At 41.8% G+C, this 22384-nt stretch overlaps 1 protein-coding gene across 1 annotated transcript in view; it reads left to right on the forward strand.

Annotated features, from left to right (window-relative positions):
• The window catches only part of LOC144033607 (solute carrier family 12 member 9), a 76167-nt gene that overhangs the window by 40040 nt on the left and 13743 nt on the right, over positions 1-22384 (forward strand). The window contains exons 8-9 of the mRNA XM_077541808.1: positions 865-947; positions 12652-12776. Coding sequence (XP_077397934.1) covers positions 865-947; positions 12652-12776 — 208 coding nt within the window. The remainder of the gene's footprint in view (positions 1-864; positions 948-12651; positions 12777-22384) is intronic.

Raw genomic sequence — 22384 nt, forward strand, 5'->3', positions numbered from 1 at the left:
GTACATTCACACGTGAAATTACTCCTATTTTATTCTATGCAAAGTAAATAATGGAGGCACCCATAAATGAAGAAGATTAATTAATAATATTCAATGTTCTGACAAAACAACGGTAAAATACTATAAAGCGTGCAGATTCATACTTTTCTGATAACATATTTTGTTCTTTATTAATTAAACTTTTGTAACTAACCATCTGTAAAATGTGCATATCCAACAAACACTTTTTCTTCTATTTTTTTTTTTTTCTGCAGAGTGTAGGAAAGGAACATGTTAATGTATTTATTTTTGCGTTTACAGTTAGGTCGAGACTTACTGTGTTTGGAAGATGATGCTGCTTTTGTGATGGTGCCTTTCATATTAGTTAATATTCAAATTTGAATACTTTTCTACTTAATGGCTGCCTGAAGTCTACAGACTTCATGAGCGTCACAAAATTCTGAGTGAGACTTTTTGTCTTGTATCTGTGTCTGTAACTATCCGTCCAAACACACTCAATTGATACATTTGGCATTTAATTGATACACTGACAAGACACAATTTATGAAACTAAAATGCACTATAACATTTACAGTTGCAATTAATTTGATCTTCTCTAAACTTGTGAATGCACCCCAACTGTTCACTGTGTTCAGTGACTTTTTTTGACGTTCTCTTGCAAGAAGCTGAACTGCAAAATCCGCCCTAGTTTAATCACCACCAATCAATCAATGCATTTCCATATGCCTTTTTGTGACTATTCCAGTCTCTCTGTAGCTTTGTTTCTCTCTGCGGATTGCACTTAGTGATACTAAGTTTCTTATACAGTATCAAAAAATAAAAAAATAAAAACAAATAATCATGATTTTGCTTTTCTTTATTTAGGTAAAGCGTTGTCTCCTGCTAAGAAGACATCCAACAGTGGCAACCCCTGGGTCTCTGTGCTTATTTCCTGGTTCCTTGTACAAGTAAGTGAAGAACGCTATTGCAGTGTAATCCACAAATCCTAATTAGCTATTTAATGGGAAACTGGAAACCTGTGCATTTTTTTTGTCATATTGGAACAATTCCTTTATTTTTGCTGAAGATTTTTTGGTTTGATGTCAAACAATAATATAGGACAAGAGATAAAATTTTCAGCTTTCATTTCCAGATACCCAATTTAAAGGGATGCTTTACTTATTTAGCCATTTTTGGCAGTCAAACATTAATATTTTGCCTATAATAAATTTGATATTTTCATTATTTTTCCTGTACAATTAGTACCTTTAAAAACACATTTTGAAACTTGCTGTCGACTGAAAATGACATCACAAGGGCTCAGGTAACCAATCACAGCTCAGCTTGTGAATGTCACATGACCAAACCTAGAAAACAGGTGAGCTGTGATTGGTTATCTGAGCCCTTGTGATGTCATTTTCAGTCGATAGCAAGTTGCAAAATGTGTTGTTAAAGGTACTATTTGTACGTGAAAAATAATGAAAGTATCTAATTAATTATAGACAAAATATTAACTTTTTTTATTGCTATAATAAGCTAAATAAGTGAAAGTATCCCTTTAAGTGCAGCACGTGTTGTTAGAACACACCAATTTTATCATGTGAGCAAGGATAATGTGCGTTACGTTTTCTAAGTGTGTCATGTTATATCGATATTCAAAAAACAAATTGTCTACAGTCAGTTTCAGAGTAAAGTTTTGCCTGTGAAGACTACATTTATACTATTTAGAGGTGTAACCAACATGAAGACCATGGAGCGCTCAATGGGTGAAAAATCATGGCAGTGAAACTCAGCGAAGATACAAGTAAACCATGAGCAATATTTAGAAGAAGAAAGAAACCACTGATGTAGTAAATAAAGGATGCTAAATCTGTAGATCACAGACAATAGACGTTGGTGATGGAGACATTTTGAGAGCTGTAAAAACAAAAACGTATAATAACTATCAATGACATCAACAACTTCTTCTTCTTCTGGAAGTAAAATCTCTTTTCTTGACGTTAATGCTTTCAGTCTATTGACCTTTTGCATGTGATGTCAAAGCCTTCATGGGAATGCCCTTCCGGCCTGCAGGACGGCAAAATAACCACATGCATCTCCTGAAACTGTTGAAACTCGTAAAGCATATTGTCCTGTATCGAGTCGATTCTTTTCTAAAATGGTCATTCTTGCTGTGCGGTAGCTTGTACTAAAAGACAAGGATGTAAACCAAATTTGGCTTTTTATCACATACCTGCTGATGAAGATAGAAGACAGATGGATAGCAGCAAGTGAAAAGTATTCACGGTTTTGCAGCAATGATTTTTACGGGGATAGTAGATCACTGCTCATATATTTTTACTAGCAAACATACACTAACAAACATTGTAACAGAGGTGTCGAATTACAACCTGTTTCAAATCACATTAACGAGCCAAATAATTACTGTCCACTCTAACTGCACATCCACAGATTTCGCTATTAGTTCCATATGAGTTCAATATAGGATGTAATGTGTAAGAAATAGTGACAATCAAACGCTTAATGTAAAATAGCTCAACATGGCTTAATGTCAGAAAACTACAAGCAATCGCCACCAAAATTCACATGCATATCTGGACACATTTCCACTCCGAAAATATTGAAACAATCGCCACAGTATTTTGGATTTTCTAGGCATTAAGCTTTTTCCTCCCCATAGATGTTCACTGCAGAGAAAAAGATTAACGTGGATTTATGTTAGAAAACTAAGAGAAAAATCAAAATTCATGCTATTGGTTGTACTTTTCTAACAAGCCACAGTTGACACGACTCGGCTGAGTCGAAGAAAAACGGATCCCAAAAAGGCAGGCTCAGAGAAGGAAAACAATCACGGTTTATTCCTTTGATCAACCGAAGAAGCAAATCTTGCTCGCAGGCAAGATAACGCGGATCACAATAATCACTTGCACACAGCAAGGAACCCGAAGGAAACAGAAAACACTTGCAAAAGGCAAGGAACACGAATTTAACAAAAAACACTTGCAAAAGGCAAGGAGCACGAATGTAATACATAACACTTGCAACCGGCAAGGAACGCGAATGTAACATAAAACACTTGCAACGGCAAGGAGCACGAATGTAACAAAAAACACTTGCAAAAGGCAAGGACAGAATAACAAACACAAAACACTTGCACCCGGCAAGGACTACTCGAAATGGAATGCGGAAACAATCAAAAAAACGGAGTAAACAACAGAAAGCGACGCGGATATACACACGTGAATACAGAGTAAATCGATGACGAAAACAGATTCTATGACTTTAGCAAAACTTGGAAACGCGGAGAACACTTGGACACACTAGTGAGCAAATAATAATCCGACGAAGTGCAGTGCTCCTCGGAGTCCTTTTAAAGCCTTGATTGTCAATGCGCTGCAGGTGCGGAGCTGGGGAACGCCCCCCTTGTTGCAGGCACTGGAACACACACACACAAGCACAACAGGCTGAGAACCGAACCATGACAGTACCCCCCCCTTAACGGACGCCCCTTGGCGGACCACCTGGCTTATCTGGATGAGCAGCATGGAAAGTGTCGAGCAAAGACGGGTCAAGGATCCAGGAGCGGGGGACCCATTGCCGCTCCTCTGGTCCGTAACCTTCCCAGTCGACCAGGTACTGGAAGCCCCGGCCCCTGCGCCTAGAGTCCAAGATTTCTTTGACCGTGTAGACAGGATCCCCATCGACCACTCGGGGAGGAGGCGGAGCGGGTGCAGGCGGGTTCAGCGGGCTGGGAGTCTCTGGCTTGAGGAGGGAAACGTGGAATACTGGATGCACCTTGAGTGAAGGCGGAAGACGGAGTTTCACAGTTACTGGGTTGATGACGGTGAGTATTTCGAATGGTCCAATGTAGCGCGGACCCAACTTCTTCGAGCAACCAGCCAGACGCATGTCCCGGGATGAGAGCCAGACCTTGTCTCCTGGCTGGTAAGTGGGCTCCGGACGCCGCCGACGGTCCGCAATCTCCTTATTGCGGGCCGCTGAGCGGGATAGCGCCGCTCGGGTCTCCCGCCATACCTTGTGGGCCCGCCGGAGGTGATGTTGGATGGTGGGCAGTTCGACGGGACCTTCTTGTGAAGGGAACAGAGGTGGCTGGTAGCCGTACGCCACCTTGAAGGGTGAGAGACCTGTCGCAGAGGACGGCAGAGTGTTCGTGGCGTACTCGATCCAGGAGAGGTGCGAAGACCAGGATTCCGGGTTGTGCAGGCAAACACATCGTAGAGCAGCTTCAAGGTCCTGGTTGGCCCTCTCCGTCTGGCCGTTGGTTTGGGGATGATATCCAGACGACAAACTGACTGTGGCGCCCAACAGCTTACAGAATTTCCTCCAGACCTGGGAGACGAAGACATGACGGACGAGGAGTTGAGCAGTCTCCCAGGATGATGGCAGTTTGGAGAGGGCAACAAAGTGAGTCAGCTTCGAAAACCGGTCAACCACTGTCATAATGACCGTGTTTCCCCTTGACCGGGGGAGGCCGGTGATGAAGTCTAATGAGATGTGTGACCAAGGCCGCGCCGGGATGGGTAGCGGCCTTAACAGTCCCATCGGCGGCTGGTGGGATGATTTCCCGCACGCACAAGCGGTACATGCCTTGACGAATTCCGTGACGTCCTTTTTCATGTCGGCCCACCAAAACCGCTGGCCGATCAGGGAAAGAGTCCGGTTGATCCCTGGGTGACATGCCACTCGTGAGGTGTGCCCCCACCGTAGGACCTCAGCCCGCACCGGGTCAGGAACAAACAGTTTCTCTGCCGGGCACTCCTCCGGCACAGCAAGCCCTTCCTGGGCTTCAGTGACTCGCTTCTCGACCTCCCATCGAACTGCCCCCACAAAACAATGTGCGGGTAGGACCGGTTCAGTTCCTGCCTCCGGCGTGGCCGCATCGTGGATCCGGGACAAAGCGTCTGGCTTCTGGTTCCGGGATCCCTGGCGGTAGTCCACGACAAAGTTGAACCTTGTCAACAGTAAGGCCCAACGTGCTTTCCGCGAGTTAAGTCTTTCGGCTGACCAAAGGTATGCCAGGTTCTTGTGGTCCGTCAGCACCCTAAAGGGTTCCTTGGCGCCCTCCAGTCAGTGTCGCCATTCTTGTAGAGCCAAGACGAGCCAGAAGTTCCCTATTCCCGACGTCGTAGTTCGCCTCTGCTGGACTCAGTCGCCGGGAGAAGAAGGCGCAGGGATGGAGCTTCCCGTCTTCTGGCGACCGCTGGGACAGGACCGCCCCCACTCCTGAATCCGACGCGTCAACCTCGACCACAAAGGACAGATCGGTATTAGCGTGGATGAGCACTGGCGGGTTTACAAACTGCTGTTTCAATTTCAAAAATGCATCTTCAGCAACAGGTGACCACCTAAAGGGTACTTTACTCGACGTCAGTTTAGTAAGGGGGGCAGCCCGTAAGCTATAATCTTTGATAAAGCGATGATAAAAATTAGCGAATCCCAAAAATCGTTGTAGCTGTTTACGGGTTTTGGGGGTCGGCCACTCGACCACGGCTTGAGTTTTTACCGGATCCGCCCGCAGTTGCCCTCCCTCGATAATGAAACCCAGGAACTGCACAGACTTGGCGTGGAACTCGCACTTCTCTGCCTTCACGTAGAGCCGGTTTTCTAATAGGCGCTGGAGGACCAGGCGGACATGTTGCCTATGCTCATGAATATCGCGTGAGAAGATCAGGATATCATCGAGGTAAACAAAGCAAAACGTGTTCAACATGTCCCTAAGGACGTCATTAATTAGACATTGGAATACTGCTGGGGCGTTTGTCAGACCAAAGGGCATAACACAATATTCAAAGTGTCCGAGTGACGTCTTAAAAGCAGTCTTCCACTCGTCCCCTTCCCGTATTCTCACCAAATGATAGGCGCTTCGCAGGTCTTGCTTAGAAAAAATTCGGGCCGATTGCAACGGAGCAAATGCTGAGTCAAGAAAGGGAAGGGGATATTTATTCTTAATAGTGATATCGTTTAGACCACGATAGTCGACGCAAGGACGGAGTGTCTTATCTTTTTTCTCGATAAAGAAAAAAACAGCTCCTACGGGAGACTTGGACGGGCGTATCTGACCAGACGCTAGCGACTCAGTAATATACTCCCGTAAGGCGTCTTGCTCCGGCTGGGACACCTGATATAACCGTGAACCCGGCAATGGTGCACCGGGAATCAGGTCAATCGCACAATCATACGGACGATGGGGCGGCAATGCTCGTGCACGATCTTTACTAAAGACCTTACTTAAGTCATGATACTCCTCGGGAACGTTATCTAGACATACCGCTTCTGGAGTTAAACTAGCTGGCACCGATGTTGTCCCTCCTGCCGACTTCAAACAGTGGGCATGGCAGAAGGGACTCCAGTTCTCTAACGCCGGCTTTTCCCAATCGATATCTGGATTATGCGTTCTAAGCCATGGTAGGCCCAACACTAGGGGCGCAGAACGGGACGGCATAATAAAAAACCTCCTTCTCTCTTCGTGATTTCCCGAGAGTCTCAAGTTGAGAGGGCCGGTAGACAGTCGTACCTCCGCCAGCAGGCGCCCGTTGAGGTCGAAAACCTTTTTGACCTTTTCTAAGGTCTCTACTGGGCTTCCTAATGCGTCTACAACACACGGGTCAATAAAACAATCATCTGCCCCTGAATCGATTAACGCACTTACCCTAACACTCAACCCGTATCCCGACAGCTCCCCCGACAATTCTAGCCGTTTATCACTGAGTGAAGACGCCGACGGCGGGCTTGGTTCGGTTCCCCCCGGTTCATGCTTACCCTGGTCTGCTTCCTGCTCGGACTTCAGGGGCTGATCGGCCCGGCCCCCCAGTCGAGCGGTCGGTCGCGTCTTGCGGGAAGGTCGCGCTGGGCACGACGCCACTCGATGCCCCGGTTGACCGCAGTACAGGCAGACACCAGCGAGCCACCGGCGACGACGCTCCTCTGGGTGCAGGCGTCCACCACCCATTTGCATGGGCTCCCCTCCATTGTCCGGAGGTCCAGGAAGGGTGCGTGCTTCGGCGACGTCGTTGAGGGAGAGTCTGGACATGTCCTCGGTTACGGCTGCTCCACGCCGCTCAACGGCACGTTCTCGGCCCCGTTCCCGTATCCGATTATCCAAACGGATCGTAAGTTCAATGAGTCCCTCTAAAGAGCTCGTGTCGTCGCGGACTGCCAGTTCATCCTTGAGTTGTGTATTCAGTCCCCGATGAAAGACACTCCGCAATGCACAGTCTCCAAACCCGCTGTCGGCGGCCAGAATACGAAACTCGATGGAATAATCAGCGACCGATCTCTCCCCCTGTACTAAATCTAGCAACTGACCCCCGGCCTCTCTCCCCCTAACCGGATGATCGAACACGCGTTGAAATTCGCCCACAAAATTTGGGAAAGAGGACCGAAGGTCTGGTCGCGCGTTGCTCACCACCATAGCCCAGGTAGCGGCTTGACCAGTCAGGAGGCTCATAACGAACGCTACTTTGGACTGATCTCGAGCGTAAGTAAATGGTTGCTGGTCAAAAATGAGTGAACACTGATGTAAAAACTGACCGCAACCTCCAGGATGTCCATCGTAGCGTGACGGGTGGGGCAAAACGGGTTCTCTATGCGTAACCGGGAGCGCCGAAATGGCAGTGTCCGAACGCGTAAGTTCCGGGTTCTGCTCTCCGCGGGAACTGAGGTGCTCGAGCCTCCCGAACATCTCCTCACAACGATGAGCAAGCCTGCCCACCACCTCTTGAAGACCGGCCAAGGTGGTCTCGGTTTGCCCAACCCGTTGTCCCTGACTGGCCAACGCCCGTCTCACCCTTTCTGAGTCTGCGGGATCCATGGTCGGATTATTCTGACACGACTCGGCTGAGTCGAAGAAAAACGGATCCCAAAAAGGCAGGCTCAGAGAAGGAAAACAATCACGGTTTATTCCTTTGATCAACCGAAGAAGCAAATCTTGCTCGCAGGCAAGATAACGCGGATCACAATAATCACTTGCACACAGCAAGGAACCCGAAGGAAACAGAAAACACTTGCAAAAGGCAAGGAACACGAATTTAACTAAAAACACTTGCAAAAGGCAAGGAGCACGAATGTAATACATAACACTTGCAACCGGCAAGGAACGCGAATGTAACATAAAACACTTGCAACGGCAAGGAATACGAATGTAACAAAAAACACTTGCAAAAGGCAAGGACAGAATAACAAACACAAAACACTTGCACCCGGCAAGGACTACTCGAAATGGAATGCGGAAACAATCAAAAAAACGGAGTAAACAACAGAAAGCGACGCGGATATACACACGTGAATACAGAGTAAATCGATGACGAAAACAGATTCTATGACTTTAGCAAAACTTGGAAACGCGGAGAACACTTGGACACACTAGTGAGCAAATAATAATCCGACGAAGTGCAGTGCTCCTCGGAGTCCTTTTAAAGCCTTGATTGTCAATGCGCTGCAGGTGCGGAGCTGGGGAACGCCCCCCTTGTTGCAGGCACTGGAACACACACACACAAGCACAACAGGCTGAGAACCGAACCATGACAACAGTATTAATATTATTATTGTTTATTTATTTATTTATTTTTTTACATTAAGCATTTTAGACTGTCCCTAGTTTTTGGTAACATTAAGCCACGTTAAGCTTTCTCCATAGTGAATGTAAACAATATGTCGGTTACATGATAAACAAGTTGAAAAAAATAAAATAAAATACTGGTACGCGTCTAGGCTCCAGTGTAAGCGGATACGGTGTTGACGACATGACATAGGCCGTGCAGCCGGTGTGAATTCCGGCAAAGTCGTCAATTTTATTAAATCAGTGAACACAGCAGGCGATAGAAGGTAGAAAATAAGGGTCTGTTTCCTAACTAGTGATCTCCAACTTCTGTAAATATCGCACTCTATGAGCCCGACTAAATGTGACACTTCTCTTGACAGGCGAACTTCAGTCGAACTAGTAGATGTCATGGCTAGATGGGCAATAATAATTATATTAGTCTAATAAAATTTGCTAAGTCATCCGTGTTCCATCCACTTCAACTCAACATTCATTCACTTCCGCCATCCACGCTGGTGAAGTCACGTGATCACGTGACGTAGGCGCAAATGGTCAATAGCAAAAAAAAAAAAAAAAAGCACCAAAGTAAAAGTAAGTCAGAGTTACCAATATGTTTTTCTTTTATTTCTTGTAAGTGGTTTAAAGAAGTCAGTTTTGGTTGAAGAGGAAACTATTGGCAAAGAGGAGTGTCTGAGGATCGAGAGAAAGAAGGCAAAGCTTTGGGTGTTTCGAGGCCTGACAAAACCATCATTATTCAAAGAAAGAGGAAGCGGCAGAATGGTTTATCATCACGTGCTCTTTGTTTCTTTTTCTCTCTTTTTCCCGCCCGTGTCCTTTTCACCCATCTCAACTGCCTGTGAGTAGAAGGGGAGCAATTAGATGGAAATCGTTAGCTCCTCGGAGATCATTGACTCTCATCTTCTTGCTCTATTCCACCATCATTCCAATAATTCACTGATGACATAAGTCTGATTGTAATCTTGCCTCTTACGCACACACATTACTGGATCGTGAAGAGCTAAGCACCTATTTTTCGTTTATATAATGGTATATGGTGGCTACAAGAGAGACAGTCAAAGTCATAACACAATACACGGGATATTGCAGGGTATGTAAAACAGCCTTGTTTGAATTTGTCCTTGTCCAAACACGAATCACAGACACATATTTCAAAACAACATAAAATGTTGAGCAAAACATTTATTTAAAAAAAAAAAAAAAAAAAAGCTAAAATAAACAAATTTCATGGGATAATTAAGTCAATTTTATTTAATATGCAAATACATTCGTCCTTTATCATGGGGTGGTAGGGTACATCTCCAAACCCCACCCTGTTGACGATCAATGATGAATGGGCGGCATGAATCAGTGGTTGAGTGGTCGTCTCCCATCTGTGAGGTTGTGGGTTCGATTCTCACCCCCTGGTGACCATGTGGAAATGTCCTTGAGCAAGGCACTGAACACCGATATGCTCCCAGTGGACCTGGTAGCACCCTGCATGGTAGCAGCAGTCCACTTGCGTGTGAATGTGTGTGTGAAATTTTTCGCTCCACTACCCACAGCAAAAAACATTAAAATGATTTAGCTGTTAAAAGCAATCTCCTTAAAACAAAATGATTGAAATACTGTGCATTTATGAAATGTTTTCACTATTATAAAATTGACCATTGAAAATCAAATATCTTCACCCTATCCTATAGTGCAGAATTCACCAAATCCGGTCATTGAGGTCCGGAGTCCTGCAGATTTTAGATGTTTGCGCCCACTAGCACACCTGATTCATATAATCAGCTCAACAGCATTCCTGATAATGATCATGATCTTTAGTATCAGGTGTGTTGGTAAGCGGAAACATCTAAAACCTGCAGGACTCCGGACCTCGAGGACCAGAATTGGTGAACCCTGCTATAGTGTGTATCTATGATTTTCATCAGGTGTTGCCAGCCCTGATTATATATTTGAAGTCAGATGAAAAGCTATCCTTAACAACAACAATCTTTTTATATTTCGAACATTTCTTTTTACTGCTCATTGTGAGTCAGACAAAAACTAGGGCAGATGCACAATGCAAATAGATGTAATACGCCATCACACGCATAGGCTCTATAAAGATGATGATTCCGGAGCTCTCATTTTCCTTAACTGCCGTAGGTGACGATGTATGTGATAGTGGAATTTTGATTGAAAAAGAGGATAGTGAATATTATTTCAAAGGAACTGATTGTTTGAGAGTACATCACAGTTACATCACTCTGAATCAGGTTCTGCATTTAAGCAAGGATTGATCTTGAGACGCAACGTGTTCCATCTGAAGTCTTGTTGCCAAGGTATCCGGGTCATATGTTTTACAAAAAACGATAATTGGTAATTTCACCACAAGGATTTGATAAAGGATGGATACTTTCCATGTAGAATCGAGGCCATAAAGTTTGGTTTCAAGGGATCAGAGTAGTGTTAATTTTGACAGGAAATTTTAACTTAGTTTTAGTTTATGATCTTCTAACTACAATTAATTACATTTTTAGTCATAATTTAGTCATCTGATTGTATTTGAGTTGTAATCCAATTTTAGTGGATGAAAATAAAGAGCAATTTTAGTCGACTAAATCGACAATTTAGTTGATATTTTCCTTCAGCATACATTTCAACTTTTATCCAGAAAATAACACACCTATTTCTATCCATAGTTTAAACACGCAAGACACATTTAATACATTGTTGTCTTTATTAATTGTTACAATGAAACATGTTGAACTGATGAATAATATGCCGTTTTATAACTTTGTTTTCACCTAAATAAAAAAAAAGTGCATAATTGCTTGAGATTAATTTTACAGCTGCACAGTGAATGTAAACATGTTTGAACAGTAAATAAAGTGCAATGAACAGTTTCTGAGTGTTTTTTTTTTCTCCCACCTGCGTGTCATTCCTTCTTCTGATTGGATTTTGTTAATTTTCGTCACTGTGTTGTTTTCATTTTCGTTTTAGTCATTGTCAGTCAATTTTAGTTATCGTTATAGTCTCAATGAATGGCTTCTATTTTAGTTTTTGTTTCATTTTCGTCTGACAAAAAATTTTCGTGGCGAAAATTATGACACATTTTTTGCGGACGAAATTATCACTGGAACAGACAATCTTGTTTCCTGCTGTCTGGGGGCAACCTTGCTCTCACAAGGTGAATTCTTGCGGTATTTGTGAGTTCACAAACTCCGGAGAATACATCTTGTACTGCTCCCGCAGATAACCGCCGTTCCGAACCACCAATCACAGAGTGACATTGTGTTTGGGGGCGGGATATGCAACTGTGACGAAACCAGGAAGCCAGCGCCGACGCAGGTGCTAACAAACAAACCTAACATGGACGAATGGACGCTACAATTAATTCTGTTGTCGCAGAATTACTCACCGTTTCCTTGTTGAATGTTAAACAGCGAGAGGCGCTTTTGTGCATTTGTAGCTGGTAAGAAGTTGCTTTTCCCCCTTTCGACAAGAACGAAAACGAAATTTTCACCGTGGCCTTGATTGGCTAAAACAAACATGGAGAATGTCACATCGTTAAATCAGCTCGAATATTGTACAGAATCTACCGCCTTTACCCGACAAAATTACTGTGGAGAGGTTCATATGGCTATTGCCAGGTTAGTCTGGGAGTCCTTTGGGTGTTTTTGGAAACTCTGTTAAGGACAGCTATTTTCTGTGTGTTGTTTCCTATTCTTATCTATCGTACTTTACAATTTATGTAGATGACCATTAGTTTTGTTGTTTAGCTTTTCATAATATCGATCTACATGCCACCCCTCTACAGAATGTTGTATATTTTTGATCATCCTTCTAACTTTATGCCCTAATATTTTCACATTTTTGGGGGATGTCTACATTGATTTTAAAATTATTGTGCATTCATTATTGAAGTCTGGCTTTTTTTCATGACTGACCTTTACATTTCACACTACAATGTTCTTTCAAGAGTTGAGAAAATGTGAGGTGCATATTTTTATAAAAAGGTTGCAAATGCAATTGTTTTTCTGACTTTTGGGAAATTTCAATTCGTACCTATTTTTTTTTCCTTTCCATTTTCTTTCTCTCCCTCTTTGTTTGTTTATTTGCTGTAGTTGGTGCTGTTTTCTGGGAAGCTCAACACCATTGCCAGTATTGTGACCATTTTTTTTCTGCTGGTTTATGCTGCCGTGGACTTGGCATGCCTCGCTCTGGAATGGGCCTCTGCACCCAATTTCAGGTAAGGCCACTATCCAAATTTGCATGCAGCTAGAGTGTTATGATCCACCACTTTCAAATATGCAGTTGTACATCTTACTTTTCACACCCTCACACCGGTCACATTTTGATAATAAAGGCAATACATAAAACTCCATAAGATATATTATTTTGTTGCACATTTTCCCTTTTCCTCTCTAATCATACTCCCCTCCTGTTCTTTCTTCTCTACGGGTTCCATTGTTTATGTGTGAAAGGGGCGCTTGTATTCCAGCTGGATGCTGCTATGGCAACTGTGTACTAATTAAAAGACATAAACCTGGTCCCTGCTTATGGCCCCATATTGGAGAGGGACCAGCAATAAAACTGTTTGTGTTTGAGGTTGCGCAGTGCGAATTGGTTGCTCAAGTACCTGGGATTGGAGATGCTAAGAGATTTAAATTTACAATGTTTGTGTTTTGGCGTGTGGCTTGTATTCCGTGGACACTAGCAATGATCCTGATTTATAAAAGCTCCCTTAAGCTGTGTTCACACATGAGGACCGAGTCAGTGTGTCTTTAGCTCAATGATTACATTGTGACACTGCTGGCATTTGGTATTTGAATCACTTTTTATGAGTCATTTCATATTTCTGCTTGCTGCTGCTGCTGCTGCTGCTATCTGTCATTACAGATGTGCATCTCCAAACGCACTAACCGGCACTGCTTTCCTTAAGTCATACCTTCAAGGATTAAAACCTACCTTGGGCTGAGAGATACATTCTAAACATGATAAGTGCAACTGCTTTTAATTTGTCACACTGGAGAGAAGCTGTTTAGGCACAGTGCATCACTCCCTTGTTATGACATATCACCTCCGGTATTGCATTTTGTATTATGGATTCCCCTGCAGTAAAAGCTGGATATTAGTCTTGAAATTTATGAGAATACTTGGAGCCTCCTAAGCACGTATAGCTTCACTGTGGGTATAGTCCAGATACCAAAACAGACCATGTAAACAAAATTTCAAACCTCTAAAAATATCAAAAAGGTTGAGCATTAGTTCAAATCAAAGATAGAAAGTTTTGCTAAATATAGGAAAATTACATTCATTATATTTTGCATTTGAAAGAGCTGTTTTCCAAAAACATGTGAATTTGATTTACATTATTCTGAGGAAAGTAAATACATATTTACTGTATATTTATCAAAACCTGAAACTTTTCAAACATTTCAATGGTTTATTTAGCTAAATTTGACAGGTGACCAAGCTCGTAGCTCAATTTGCTTATATTATCAAATCAATTTTGATTTTTCCCAATTGACCTTTCGCAAAAGCCACCCTACCCAGGCCCGACATTTTTCTGAACAAAAACAATGGAAAGGAATGTACTAGAGCATGTCAGTGAGTGTCTTAGCTGTAGTGCAGTATCTTCCAGATTGAAGCAAAGAGGTCTACAACATGCAGTGGAAATATATAGTCATCATTCTAGATGTGCAATTTCTGGAGAAATTGTGTGTAAATGCTGAAACCTGAATGCTAATATTTGAATGCATGTGGAATGTGTTATAATAATAATATGAAATGTCATTGAATATGATGGATATTAAATAATTGGTCAATGATTATTGAACTTGGACTAAAATTTGCTCCAAGCGGTATTCGAACACACATCATCCATGCGTTAGGCATGTGCATTGACCAATGCACTATTGTGGACATAAATGCTTCTGTGACATTGTCAAGTCAAGTCATCTTTATTTATATAGCACTTTGCCTTATGAATGTAAATTGTATTGAATAATGCAGTATAATACTAAGGTGCCGTTGAATTTGCTGAATGCCATGTTGAATGAGTGAATTTTGTCAGATCTTACACATGCTAGTTATGTGCTTTAACCACCGTACTATTGCGGACTTATTGCAGAGTATCCGTGACATTGTATGTAATTGTATTGAATAATGCAGTATTATGTGTATATATATACATACATATATATATATATATATATATATATATATATATATATATTAGGGGTGTGAATTGCCTAGTACCTGACGATTCGATTCGTATCACGATTCACAGGTCACGATTCGATTCGATACCGATTAATCCCGATACGAATTTATAAGTCGATTGTTGCGATTTTTTTTCATTCAAATTTAGAAAATACTAATCAGTAAGCTTGTAGAGTGTAAGATTTATATGAAAATGTATTATTTATTTATCTGAAATTTCAGTCTTATAGAGGTTGTAATTTGTTTCATGTTTGAACAGCATTGAAATAAAATATTAAGGCTTAATGTTCCGTTCATATAACATTCTTCCATGCTTAAGGTGTGAATCCTTAAAAAAAAAAAAAAAAAAAAAAAAAAAAAAAAAAAAAAAAAATCGATTTTGCCTATTATTGAATCGATTCGAGAATCGCGCGATGTAGTATCGCGATATATCGCCGAATCGATTTTTTTTAACACCCCTAATATATATATATATATATATATATATATATATATATATATATATATATATATATATATATATATATATATATATAAAATGCAGTATTATATATTGCAGTAGCCTGAAAGTGGCGGTTGAACTTGCTGAATGCCATGTTGAATCAGTGAGTTTTGTCATTGAAAATATGCAATAATATAGAAACAAATTAATAATGTGAAATGACATTAAATACAATAGATGTTAAATAATTAGACGATGATTTTTCTATGAAATTTAAGTTGGCCACTTGACCTGGCCACTTGGTCATAGGCATTTGTTTTAACCAATAACCACAATACTATTATGAACTTAAAAGAATCTGACATGTTTTGTAATTGTATTGAATAATGTGGTATAATACTGAAAGCTATTGTTGAAGCTGAATGAAAATATTATGCGCTTAATCATTTAAATAAAATCACAATGCATTTAAAAGGATATGATAATCTGTAGGTATATATGCTTATCACTTAGTGTGATGCCCATTGATATACATTTGTAATGTAGAGTCGGAGGTGAGACTTGAACTCACGATCTCCTGGTTGCTGGAAAATGCAGTGTACCAACTGGGCCGCCGCAGCAACATCCATCAGATGGGAATTATTACAAATTATATGTATGAAAGTGGGATGGAAAGTTGGACTTAGAAAAAGTTGAACGTTTGTCCCATTGAATATGAATGGGAGAAATTTGATATTAAATGTTAAATTATGGGAAAACTGTCAGTGTAATGAGAAAAATGATGCCCGTGAGAGGTGTGAATTTTTAGAGCAAGTTGGAATATTGGAACGATGTAAATTAGATGTATTATGTGGGAGATGTCACCGGATTGTGCTTGCTTAAGGTCGCTATGACTTTAACCAAACCCAGGGGTTGGTAACCCTGGTACTCGGGAGCCACAGACCTGCATGTTTTAGATGTCTCCCTACACCAACACAGGTGAGGATCGTTATCAGGCCTCTCCAGATCTTGACCATCTTGATAATTTCAGTCACCTATGTTGGAGGAGTGAGTCCAGGGTTGGGCGATCTAAACGGTATATTCAATATAAGGTATAAATTTTGCTGTAGGTAGAGATTTTGGCTCTACCGTCTTACTGCAGTTGCCCATGTAATCCCAGGGTGAATGATGTCACCGCATAGCGCATGTTGGTGACGTCCGAGCGCTCATGCGTCAAGCATAATCCAACCTTTGACGGCCAGCTTGACTCGTCCTCATGCGACTGTCGACTTCCAACATCAACACGACTCCACCTCGAAATCATATTTAATTGGCAATTAAGGATGCTAAGAAAGTTCATTAGTCTGTCATTGCGTGATACGAAACAACGGTGTTAGCAACCAGCCACTAACAAGACCGTATCTACTGCCCTTGGGCTCCATCCTTAGAAAACATGGAATTTCTTTTGATTGCTATGTGGATGACAGTCAGATCTATGTCCCGCTTAGTAAAAAGGACGCTTTCTCATTGAGGCCTCTTTTGTCCTGTCTGGAAGAAACCAAAGCCTGGATGGCTTTAAATTTCTTGAACTTCAATGAGAAGAAAACAGAAGTTATGGCTTTGGTCCCAGCGGCTCTTCTCATCCTACCGACTTGGGTCCTCTGGCACAATATCTGAAGCCAACAGCCTCAAACCAGGGTGTCAAGATGGACAGTGACTTTAAACTGGACCGGCAAATTGCCGCTGTTGTCAAATCCAGCTTTTTTCATCTTAGACAGCTGGCTAAGGTAAAAAATCTCCTATCTCAGCAGCATTTAGAAATGGTAATCCATGCCTTTGTTACATCTCGGCTGGATTATTGTAATGCACTTTATTTTGGGATCAGCCAGTCCTCCCTGCAGCGTCTCCAGCTTGTCCAAAATGCTGCTGCTCATCTCCTTACTGGTGTCCGGAAGAGGGAACACATAACCCCTATCCTGGCCTCGTCACTGGCTGCCCGTGAAATTTAGAATCCACTTTAAGATTCTTCTATTTGTTTTCAAATCTCTCAATGGTCTTGCCCTACCATATCTCGCTGAGCTCTCTCACCCCTACACATCTGCCCGGTGCCTCAGGTCAGCAGACCAGACTCAATTGGAGGTACCGAGGGCTAAGCAGAGGCTTAGAGGAGATTGAGCCTTTGCTGTTGCCGGTTCCTCCCTTTGGAACGACCTTCCACTAAATATTAGGTAGTCCCCCTCGTTATCCTCTTTTAAAACACGTCTTAAAACACATCTGTATTCTTTGGCTTTTGCCGCACCATGATACTTGTTCTTGGTGTCTTGTGGTGTGTATGAGTTTGATGTTTAGTCTACTTATTTATGTACCGTATTTATCTCTTTATTCACTACTTCTTATTTATTTACTGATGTAAAATGTATTTACTTGTAAAAAAAACAAAAAACATAAAACAAAAAAACAACAACCTGTATTCGCACTTCAAAATGTTTGCTTTGTTCTTGTTTGCTGCAAGACCGATGTTTGTTCATGTACAGCACTTTGTATACAGCAATGCCTGTTCTTAAAGCGCTTTGTAAATAAAGTTGAGTTGAGTTGAGTTGAGTAAAACAAATGACAGCATTCGGCGAACTGAATTGCAGCTGCATTCAAATTCTGTCCAAAATTTCAAACTCAGTCAGAAAAAAAGTCCATCAATGCATTAACCGTTAATAATTGCAAACATCTAAACAATGTAGGCTTTCCATCAATCTATAAAAGCTGGCATACATTAAAAAGAATGATGGGTGTGACATCACTGTTATTTGTTTTTCTTACTGAGTTACTTAGTTACAATCACCTATCACCAATCACCGGCATAGTTGCCGCTTTTATTTATAAGACCTTTGCCCATTTCTACCACTACAATGTGCAGTTACCCATCAAGCTATGCCAAGATATTATTAATTGACATAATTATCTGATTGTTACAATGTAACTATTTAATGTAACGTATGACAAAATTAAAGTACTCCTTCTAGAAACTGTGCCTTGTTGACTTCTAGTACAGGCTGCAGGACTTAAAGACAGAGACAAAACTTTCCCAATTGCTGTTCTCCCAGTCGGCCGAGGGACCTGGAGTCCCCACAGCTGATAAGTGGCTTGTCTGCTAGCCGTACTGTTATTTTTTGTTTTCATCTCTGGTTCTTTCCCCCTTTTATACTCTCTGCTTCTTTCATTGCTTCGTTCATTGTGCCCAGGCTCTCTCCCACGTCTCTTTCCAGGCGAAAAGAATTAAAAGCCATTTAGCACCATCTCTCCCTGGAGAGCTGCTCTGTAATTAGCATAACTAATTTAGCAGAAATATTTCCCTTTCCTTTAAATTTGGCATTGTGTAGGGGTGGGTTTGAAATTATGATGTAGTGGAAAAAATTTCTACTAGTTAAGCGTGTGCGTGTACAAGTGTGTATCTGCAGTATACAACGGGCGCGTAAAGGCTTACAATTAAAAGAATGACTTTACGTGAAGTCATGCTGATTTTTTATATTTTTTTTTGTTCCTGATCATCAATGTATGAGTAATGCTGCCGGACACTAGTATTGTGTGTACGCACGTGCATTTGGGACTGCGTGTGCGTGCGTGTGTGTGTATTTCTGGTGTTATCTTTGTGTGATGAGGCTTCTGTGTGGGCTACAGCTTTATCAGTAGTGGTTCCAGCAATGCAGACTGTTCCTTAAGGCCAGCTCTGGTCACTCTGCAGGACTGCATAAGCACACACAAGTGCACACAGGAGCACAAAATACAGCACATTCACCCCGGGTTTACACCGGTTGCGGTTGCGGTGCGGCTGCGGTGCGGTGCGTCTTGACTGCGTGCTCCGGTCGCGTCAATTTTTTGGCCAATCCACACCGGCTCCGCACAGCTGCGGTCCGGCAGCTCCGTCGCCGACCACTTCCCGCCGTGTCTCGCGTGACCGCGCGCGATCATGTGGCATTAAAAACAACGACAAACACACAGAAAGTCTGTGCTCAACAGAGAAGCAGAAAGAGAGGTGGACTTTTATTATTTTGTGGCTTTCTACCTCCATGATAAACCTCTCCTCGTCCATGTTCGCTGGTGTCTAAACCGTGAATGAGCACCTCGCACGTTAACTCCAGGCCCGTCTACGCCCACATCACATTTTGCTAAGCATGCTTGCGAAATAGGATCTGGCGAGTGTTTTATCTTGAAAGGTAACCGGAAATTTATTTTGAAACTGCGTTGGACTTCCTGTCCCGCTCGATGTGTTTTGTGCTAGCTTGCCATTTGCCGGAGACCTACCGCTGCGGCGTCCAGCAAAAATAGAAAATAGGCTATCCTTGCGGAAGGGCTGCGGCACGCCGCAGCTGAGACGCAGTCGACATGCAACGCACCCGCAAGCGGTGTAAACTGCACCATTCGAATGAATGGAATCTAATTGCTTGCGTTGCCGGAACGCACCGCAACCGCACCGCAACCGGTGTAAACCCGGGGTCAGGCAGCATTGTTTCGTCACTGAGTAAAATTAAGGGAAACGGTGCACTTCACATTGTTTCCATTTGATTTGCTGTTTATATGACAGGTAATATGGTGTAGCGTAAATTAGTATTGCTCAAGAAGCAATGTACAGGTTAGAGCTGGGTTCAAAATATTGATATATCGATATCGTATCGATACGCCTTTTCATATCCCAATATCACATATTAATATGTAGGGGTGTGAATTACCTAGTACCTGACGATTCGATTCGTATCACGATTCACAGGTCACGATTCGATTCGATACCGATTAATCCCGATACGAATTTATAAGTCGATTGTTGTGATTTTTTTTCATTCAAATTTAGAAAATACTAATCAGTAAGCTTGTAGAGTGTAAGATTTATATGAAAATGTATTATTTATTTATCTGAAATTTCAGTCTTATAGAGGTTGTAATCTGTTTCATGTTTGAACAGAATTAAAATAAAATATTAAGGCTTAATGTTCCGTTCATATAACATTCTTCCATGCTCAAGGTGTGAATCCTAAAAAAAAAATAAAAAATCGATTCTGCCGATTATTGAATCGATTCGAGAATCGCGCGATGTAGTATCGTGATATATCGCCGAATCGATTTTTTTTAACACCCCTATTAATATGTAATATTTATATACATAAAACCATGTATGGATGTCACAACAATGTGATGCACTTTATTTTGGGATCAGCCAGTCCTCCCTGCAGCGTCTCCAGTTTGTCCAAAATGCTGCTGCTCGTCTCCCCACTGGTGCCCGGAAGAGGGAACACATAACCCCTATTCTGGCCTCTCTTCACTGGCTGCCTGTGAAATTTAGAATCCACTTTAAGATTCTTCTATTTGTTTTCAAATCTCTCAATGGTCTTTCCCCACCTTATCTATCTGAGCTCTTGCACCCCTACACACCTGCCCGGTGCCTCAAGTCAGCAGACCAGACTCAATTGGAGGTACCGAGGGCTAAGCGGAGACTTAGAGGAGATCGAGCCTTTGCTGTTGCTGGTCCCTCCCTTTGGAAGGACCTTCCACTAAATATTATCCAATCCCCCTCGTTATCGTCTCTTAAAACACGTCTTAAAACACATCTGTATTCTTTGGCTTTTGCCGCACCATGAAACTTGTTCTTGGTGTCTTGTGGTATGTATGAGTTTGATGTTTACTCTACTTATTTATGTACCATACTTATCTCTTTATTCACTACTTCTTATTTATTTACTGATGTAAAATGTATTTACTTGTATAAAAAAATAAAATAAATAAAAAAAAAAAAAAAAACTGTATCCGCACTTCAAAATAATTATGTTTATGTACAGCACTTTGTATACAGCAATGCCTGTTCTTAAAGCGCTTTATAAATAAAGTTGAGTTGATTTGAGAATGTTGTGATTGTCAGATCTTTTTGTCACTTTATTTACACAGCCTGTACTGTGGTTGTGATTGATTAAATTACGGTGCTGCTAGGTGGGGTTGTGGCAGAGGGGGGAACTACAGTACAGTCCTCTACTGTAATATATGACGTGGTGCGCACTTAAAAATATTAACTTGCGAGCAAAATGTGGCATTTAAGGTCATCAGTCAGTATCTGCGAATGTTCGTAAGTCGGATGTTCGTAACTACAGACCTACCTGTACATGACTCGAGAGACTGCCTGCAGTTCTCTCTGTCGCCTCTAGGAGCACCACATCTGTTTGGTTAATTTATTGAGTAAACAAACGAAAAACCTCGTGTAAATCAGTCTTTATTTGAAGGAGTTACAATGGAATAGTTTGGAGTTCGATTTACCCAATTAGAGATTAACAATTTGATTCCAACACACAAATGAATTTATGCTAATGTTCTGTGTAGGCAAAGAAGTTTATTTTCTATTTCTACTTAGCAAATAACACAAATGCTACCACATGTCAACTGGGGCTGCTTGCAGACGCAACCTGGATTCTGGAACCGGTCAAGTGCAGACCTCAAGGACTTAGGCACAGAAAGGGTGAGGTGGTCAGAGCCAACACCTTTTGGAACAGTTTTGTGTGTGGGTGAAGAAACAGAAGCCAAGTCTGGTGTCGGCCAACTTTGAAAAATGCACCAAGCCAAGAAAGAGTGGAGGAGGGTGAGAGGGATGGAGAGGGTCAGCGCGCGTGGGCGCCGAAAGAGCAAAGAGCCGCGGTGAAGAGTCAGAGGGCCCTGGTTGAGGTTCTGTCAGAAGGGCCAGATGAAAGAGGAAGTGGGGGAATTGTCTCCCAGCTTAAATAGTTTTCGTCTCCCGGGCTTTGGAAAGCTTTTGAATATTTCAACTTTCGTTTCTATTTTATTTAAAAAATGTTTGAACAAAATTGAAGTTTAGATTATCCTTTAAAATAATGCGTGGCCTAATTGGTTTGTTGATGTGCTTAAATGTTTTCTTTTGAATTTCAATTATGAAGTACACTTCAACAATAGAAATGTGGATTTCAAATCTTCTTTTCTAGTCATGCACTACAATTTTGTCATGTCCTAGAATTCAAATTCTATATTTGGGGACCATTAGCAGATGTGAGATTAAAATAGATTAATTAGATTAATTAATAAAAAAATCCTGTAATTAATTAGATTAACATTTTTAATCGCTTGACAGCACTAATATTGATATCTTGTATTACTTCTTATATATTGGCATGATAAAGGATATACCACCCAGCACTAATTTTTATAGTCCATGTTTGTAAAATAGG

This window comes from Festucalex cinctus, chromosome 13 (assembly GCF_051991245.1).
Source record: "Festucalex cinctus isolate MCC-2025b chromosome 13, RoL_Fcin_1.0, whole genome shotgun sequence".
Lineage (NCBI taxonomy): Eukaryota > Metazoa > Chordata > Actinopteri > Syngnathiformes > Syngnathidae > Festucalex > Festucalex cinctus.